Raw genomic sequence first — 8,091 nt, forward strand, 5'->3', positions numbered from 1 at the left:
AAACATTTGCACCAGTTGCATGCTTGGAATCCATCAGATTATTGTTAGCAGTAGCATGTTGTATGGGGTTCAAGCTACATCAAATGGATGCCAAGAGTGTTTTTCTAAATGGAGTTCTAAGTGAAGAAGTTTTTGTGGAGCAACCAAAAGGTTTTGAAGATCCTCAACATTCAGATCATGTGTTCAAATTGAAAAAGGCTCTCTATGGCTTTAAGCAAGCTCCTCGGGCTTAGTATGAAAGGCTTACAAAATTTTTACTTGAAAAGGGCTACAAAAGAGGGGGAGTAGACAACACTTTATTCATATAGAAGTTTAAATCAGATCTTATGGTGGCACAAATATATGTTGATGATATCATATTTGGTTCAACATCACAAAAGCAATTGGATGAGTTTGTTCATCTAATGCAAGAAGAGTTTGAGATGAGCATGGTAGGTGAACTAAACTACTTTTTGGGTTTCCAAATCAAACAATGCAAAGAAGGAATTTTCATTTCTTAAACCAAGTATGCACAGAACTTGGTGAAAATATTTGGCTTGAAAAAGGCTAGACACATGAGAACACCTATGAGTGTCAATCAGAAGTTAACAAAAGATGAGCATGGAAAAGATGTAGACCCATGTCTCTATAGAAGCAAAATTGGAAGCTTACTCTATCTCACAGCTAGCATGTCAGACATCTCTTTCAGTGTTGGAGTTTGTGTAAGATATCAAGCACCACCAAAGGAGTCTCATTTGAAAACTGTTAAACGTATCATCAGATATGTTCATGGTACTGTAGAATATGGAATTTGGTATTCAAAAGACTACAACTCACATTTTGCAGGTTATAGTGATGCAGATTGGGCAGGAAACATTGATGATAGGAAAAGCACCTTAGGAGGATGTTTCTATCTTAGTAAAAACTTGGTCACATGGTATAGCAACAAGCAAAGTTCCATTTCACTCTCCACTGCAAAGGCTGAATACATAGCAGCAAGAAGTTATTGTACATAATTGTTATGGATGAAGCAAATGCTTGAGGACTATGGCTTACAACAAGGGTTATTGACTATATTTTGTGACAATAAAAGTGCAATTGATATCTCCAAGAATCCAGTCCAAGATTCTCGTACCAAACATATTGATCTTCAACACCACTTTATACGAGATTTGGTAGAATACAAAATAGTTGTTATTGATTATGTTGCAACAGAAAAGCAATTGGCGGACATCTTTAACAAACCCCTTGATGCTACAAGATTCGAAAAGTTGAGGGGTGAAATTGGCCTTTGCCAACTTTAATCCCTATTGGTGCTGCAAATGACTTGCATCTGCTATAGTTTATTAATATCGTTTGCAGCAGGAAGAAGGAGTTCTAAAGAGAGGGGGAGTTGATGACCAGGATTTTTGAAGATTGGGGGCGTTGTAGAAAAAGTTGTAACAAGACTTGCAACAACCAGTGAAGACTTTGGCATCAATTCAGACACAAAGGGGGAGAAGTTGACTAGTGCAAGAGTTCCAAACTGACTACTCTACTTGGGTGTATTTGTTTGTGTTTAATTTGTACATCACTAGTTGTAGTGTAATCATATATTTTTGTAAGCAACTAGTTGATTTTCTTTAAGTTTGTAAAGTCTGTATCCCAGTCAAGTTGTAACAGAATGTTGTACCAGGAGTCAGTCTGGGTGCAGAAGCAGTTGTGTCAAATTATGCCAAAGGGGGAGATTGTTAGTGCAACCGCACAATTATTGGCATGATTTGACATATAGTCAAGATGACGTGGCAAAGCACGGTGACATGACAAGGAGTTTTGGTTTGGAAGGCAAATATCTTGAAGACCTTAGTGGAGTTATTCAAGACTGTATTTAGATGATTTGATAGAAGACTAAATATGGATGAAGGCTATTTGAAGATATGATTGAAGATTTGAAGACATGCCTATTGGTGGCATGATTGAGATGATTGATTGAAGATCTTTTTTAAGGAGATTTGAAGACCAAATTTGGGTGAATTGAAGATCAAGTTTGGCAAGTTTCATGGAAGACGCACAAGGACGTGTGCCCCTTGCGAGGGGACTGCGTGATGAGGAACTGAGGAGGTAGGCTAGTTGCCGGCAGTCGGGATTGGGAGATTTGGCTGCATCAACTCAGACTAAGAATGACCGGGAGGTTGATAGGTCTTGAGGTCGTCCGCAACGTAATCAGAACTAAGTCAAGTCAGCAGTGAGGGCCATGTTGTAACTTATGTTACAACAGGAGTTGCAACAACTAATTTCGGAAGGTTTTTAAATTAGTAGCCGCGGAGATTCTAAAAGAGGTATGTTTTATATTTGGGACGTTGAGACGTCTATATAAGCTACCTTGTTCGTAGATTGTAAGGGTGACTCATGGAGGAGAGTGTGTGAGCACTAGACAATGTAGAGAGGGCACTGATCTTTATTGTTGAGAGAGTGAGTGACAAGTGTTTGTACTTATGTATTTTCACCTCTTTTAGAGGATTGTTTATTTCTGGATCTGACCCCCCAAACATAGGCAAGTGGACGCCGAACTGGGTTACCAATCTTGTGTGTCTCCTTCTTGCTTAGTTTGTGTGATTGTTCTTTGAGTGTTTTTTTTAGTGTTCCTTAAACCACAAACCACATCGGCGGAACTAACAAAAATAATTAATGAAAATATTAATTTTGGTCCTCAGTGTAATAATATAAAAGATTTTGAGAGTCAAAACTATGATATACATATATATATATATATATGTGTGTGTGTGTTATATAGAGATATTTCATTTGCTTAAATTTAATACGCTTTTTTGTAAAACGTATTTCCATTTTTTTTTTGTAAAAAAAAATTAAATTTAAAAAAATTAAAAAAAAAACACTCAAACTATGCAAATTTATATGGTTTGAAGTTTGATAATGGGGATTATCAATTTTTTTTTAATTGAAAAGTAATAAAACAATACATACAGCTATTGTATTATTCTAAAGATAAAGAAAGATAAACAAAAAATTATGTTGGAAGCTTACAATAACTAATTATCATTCAAATTCAAAGATTCAATAATTTGCAAAAATATCAAAGATTCAACAATGTATTATTTGAATTGGTATATGGAAGAAGGTGCTTGACAACAAACCCAGAGATGTTCCTCAAGATTGCTCTCAGGTTTAAAATTAATTATTAATCATCTTTCGATTGATCCTATAAGAGAGTGATCCGATTCGATCAGATACAAAGTCACTCTCCAAAACTTCCAAATTACATCCACACCCGAAAAATAAAAACAACCATCGAACATTAATGGGCACATAAATGAAACAAAATAACAAGTCTTCTTATGTCTAATGCTAATGATAATTACAAACAAATCTAACAAAAAAACAATTATTATTATTAATTAATTAATCACCAAACAAACCATTAATGGAACGAGATTACAAGGTTCCCATTTTCTTGTTCTTCTTGGCACCATTCTCATTTAAATAATAATATCCTTATTATTTCAAATAATAATAACATTTAAATATTTGAATTATTTCTAACAATCATATCTGTGTATATTAAGTTAGATATAGGAACCAAGAACATGGTCAAAACCTATTATTTATAAAATAAATTAAAAAACAATTTTAAATTAGCTTATTTGTTTTGCTGTCTTTGTTCTTCTCAAATTGTAAATTATAGTAATGTTTTCTCAAATTATTAATGGAACGAGCTTTCAAGGTTCCCATTTCATGATCTTCTTGGCACCATTCTCATAAATGAAGATGATTTAAGAGTCTCAGTGCTGCCAATTTGGCCGAGAATCCTGTTCACCCTTGCAATCGGCCTTTGCTGAGGTGGTGATGGTACAGAGAGTTCGCAGTAGCCAACCAGCCAACCACTGCTGCCGTTCACCCGGCTGCGCCTCGACCCCTTCATCACCACTACCGGGCTTCACTGCCGGGCTTCTCCTCTGCTTTACACCACTCCCCTTCTTTTCCTCTTTGCATTCACTAGTGCAACAACTTCATAATTACTAACCAACGACCAAATAGTCTATTAGTATACGGGTCGCCGATAGAGCTCTTCACCGAGTGGTGAGAGTTCAATTCTCGGCTGAGAGCACAATTCTGAAAGATGTGAGCGGTGATTGTGTGCGGGTGGTCCCAGCGTCTATGTGTGCGCGGGCCCCGCTCCCACTTGCTCCACCAAGGCTTGTGCACGCCCCTGACGATTTAGCAGGGCCTTTGGGCAGTCTGTTTTTCTTGTAAAAAAAAAACTTCATAATTACTAAATAGTAAATCAGTAAATAAATAAGTAAATCAATAAATAAAAATTTACTAACCTGATATTACTATTAACTTGGGAAACAACAACTTGGACAAAACGAAAATTAAGAGAAACGAGAACAGGAGAAGGGAATACGGAAAATGTGAGAAGGGAAGTGATTGAAAGAGGTGAAGTGGTACCTTTCATTCCTTTAGTTATAGTGTACACACAGCTTCCAGTTTTTCTGGTGAAGCTTGAGATGAATAAAAAGCCATTCGCATTATCTACAAAGAGAACACAAGATACGAAACACTCAGATGATGCTTGGTGCCGATGACAACTGTTAAATTTAGATGGTTAATTTATGGAGACTGATACAATGACATTAATCAAATTAAAGAGGAGATAGAAGAGAGTTTATTTTGGCAAATTTATCCATAAATTTTCACTTATCACTTGTAAATGGTCATGATGGGTGCATGACCATTGAGAAGAGTTCAAGTAGAATGTAATTCTACCAATGTAAAATGGAGAAAGTAAAAAAGACGGTTGTGTACACCTTCAATTGATAAACAAAGGAAAAAAAATCTAAAAGATGCATTTTAATTGATAAACAAAGGAAAATTAAATTCACAGTTTACTTTACCAAGAGTAAATTTTTGCTATAAATCAAATCACTATCAGCACCTTCAATTTCACTTAGGATCACTTAGGATCAACTTTCAACATTTGCTTAGAGTTGCATAATTTCACTGTGTAACCACTTTTAACTCCATGATATTGGTGGAACAGAGCAGCAATTCTGATAAAGTATATGACAGGCTTGCAAACAGAGGCAAAAAACTGTCTTATTCATTCATTTATTAATTATTGATGGCTATTGAGCACTAATTTTTCCTTTTTAAGAAAAAGTTCATATTTCAGGAAACTACACAGGTGATATTATCTTTTTCAAAAATATTTTGCTTTCTTCGAAATAACCAGACATTAAATTTTGTGGTCAGGTACTCATTAGACATTGATAATATGCAATGCATTCTCAAACTAGAGTTTCCAGATGTTAAGATGAAGTGAATTGAATCAGAATAAAATTCTAACTGTAAAATTAATGACCTGTGCAAAGATGCAGATGCTAGCTAAAAGTCTGGGTTTATGACTTGATACAGCAGTAATGCCATGATAAAGGCAGTTAAAATTCACCTTCATGAACACAAGTACTCTATTGCTGTCTTGTGCATAGTAGATTTAGTGACAAATTGTCAGCTAACCAGAACGATAGAACCCTTTTCAGCTTTTAAAGACTTACCTCAACAACATCATAGTATTTTAGTCCGTCGGCTAATTTACAAGTCAAGATATTAGAAAACAAGGAAAAAGTAGAGGATGGATGGTGTCCTGTGCATAGTAGATGAGTAGATGAGCAGATGAACAATGACATGATGAAAATAGGCCAATGATATTTGCTGATGTCTTGCTAGTCCCTTAAGCCTATGAGAACACTAAAAAAAGTGAAGATGATGACTCTTCAGCATTTCCAAACTTAATGAGTTATACAGTTTAAACACTGTTACACATCAAAAATCAAACACTGCCATATAGCGCATTGAGACATCAAAAATTACAATTTGTCAATCAAAAGTGATTCTGCATTGTAATTATCATGTAAAAACTACATATGGAAAAGAAACTATTACTCATTAATAATCAAATTACCATATAAATAGTAACTAGAAGAGAGTTTGCAATCACTTGACCAAGACGAATATAAAAAAAATGGTAATCGATGAATGTAACAAGCCTTCAATATTCCGAAATTTAATTAGTTGCAAAGTTCAAAACCTTACTTAAAGTTTTATTAAAATGCTACCATATATGGAGACATGGAACATTACCATATGTCAATCAAAAGTTGTTCAGTCTATTATCATCTAAAACCCACACATACATAAAAATTGTTGAGGATATGATTGAAGATAGGCTGCAGACAATGGGCATGGAAGTGCATGGGTAACGATCGTCACAAGAATTGTGAGGGTTAGTGTTGCATGGTGATCGCAGGCAATGGGCAAGAGAATGGGAGCAGGATCCTTACAAGTATGGAACTGTACCTGATTGGAATGGTGAAGCATGATGCTGTGGAGAAGCTGGTTAGTTTGTGTCTCAGTTGTGGTAGTTAAGGTGGTTGTGTTTTGAGAAAAAGAAGTATTATTATATTGTTGTAATCTGTTGTAATCTGTTGTAGTTTGAATCATACCAATGCTGGAGTAGGTTAAGGTTTGGTTGTAACCAATGAAGTGTGTGATTGTGAGTTAGCCAATGAGTATAGTGTTTTGTGTCTCCCTGTCTGTGTTACTTTTTGATATAAATTAATAGATAGTGGAGGAAGTGGATTGGTTGGTCAAGTTTATTTTCAAAGTCTTCCAACATAGTGTCTGTTTTGACCAGAGAGACCCAGTTGATGAAACAAAAAGGCATTTCATCAAACACTTATCTTTTCATTGAGCGTTTCATCAAACACCTGGTTTTTCCTCAGGTTTGAAGATCAAGACCTCATCAAGAATCTGTTATTCATCAACAATTAAATTACCATATACAAAGTAATTAGCAAGGGACTTCAACCATGCAAAAGATGGAGTCTTTGCAATCACTAGACCAAGATGAATGTAGCAAAATGGCTGCAAATAACAAGTAATAACAAAAGCAATTCAATGTCCTCAAATCATATCCCTCAACAGTCCAACAAACCACTCTAAATAGCATAACCATCCATGACACACAAACAACAACAAATATAACTTAAACCACATTAAAAAAAAATTGAGATTTTACAATCTATAGACTAGGATGAATGTAGTAAAATGACTGCAGGCAACAATGAATAACGAAACCAATTCAACATCTTCAAATCATATCATTCTATGATTCAACAGGCCACTAATAAATGACAAAGCCATCAATGACACAAAAAGAAGATCAAATATGGCTCAAACTACATTATATATATATATATAGAGAGAGAGAGAGAGAGAGAGAGAGAGAGAGTAAAAGAGAGAGAAACTAACAATGAGGAACAGGTAGTCATGAACTCCTCCAAAGGTATAGTATTCTTGTTCCTCCTTTCTCTGGCCTATGAAGTAGATGACAGTGCTATCAGGTTGAAAGATGTAGTAGAGACCAACAATGCTTCTCTCCTCAACATTGGAGATGTTGCATGGCTTGGCTTTTGGTTCTTTGACAGCTTTGGAGGTGCAACTGCTTCTAATGTGGAAGAGGAGAGAAGAATGGTGTCATGAGGAGCTCTATGGAGATGGTGAAGGGAAGCCAAGACCATTGGACCGTAGGGGTGAGCAAAACGGGGTACCCGACCCGGTTTTTAAAACCGGATCGGGTACCCGGTTTTTCGGATCGACAAAAGCTTGACCCGTATCCGACCCGGTTTAAACCGGATACTAAAAATCGGGTACCCGGTTTAAACCAGATCGGATATCGGATATCCGGATCCAAATTAAGTTTCATCTACTCCAGATTGATTTTTATATATAACAACATCAACATTCATAAAAAAACAAATATGAGAAACTCAGTAACTTTATAAAAGAGGATTAAAACCTTACATTATTCTCCCACAAAAAAATTCAAAAAAATAATAAAGAGTTTCACCGATCTTAGACATAAAGATTTGAAATTTTTTTCCTTTTTACTTTTTAGCCCTATAAGAGTTTAAATTTATTAATATGTGTATATATATAATCATGTAACTATATAAGTAACTCTTTAAGTATTTAAACAAGGGATTTTTAATTTTTCTACTTACGTCCTTGTAAAATTTTTAAATTTATTAATATATATATATATATATAATA

The 8,091-nt window shown here is 35.2% G+C and overlaps 1 protein-coding gene across 1 annotated transcript; it reads left to right on the top strand.

Annotated features, from left to right (window-relative positions):
* Positions 1-566: 566 nt before the first annotated feature.
* Positions 567-995, top strand: LOC120282297 (secreted RxLR effector protein 161-like). The gene has a single exon (XM_039289116.1). The coding sequence runs from the start codon at positions 567-569 to the stop codon at positions 993-995; it is 429 nt and encodes a 142-aa protein (XP_039145050.1).
* Positions 996-8,091: the final 7,096 nt, after the last annotated feature.

The sequence above is a fragment of the Dioscorea cayenensis genome, chromosome 1 (genome assembly GCF_009730915.1).
Source record: "Dioscorea cayenensis subsp. rotundata cultivar TDr96_F1 chromosome 1, TDr96_F1_v2_PseudoChromosome.rev07_lg8_w22 25.fasta, whole genome shotgun sequence".
In the NCBI taxonomy this organism is placed as follows: Eukaryota; Viridiplantae; Streptophyta; class Magnoliopsida; order Dioscoreales; family Dioscoreaceae; genus Dioscorea; species Dioscorea cayenensis.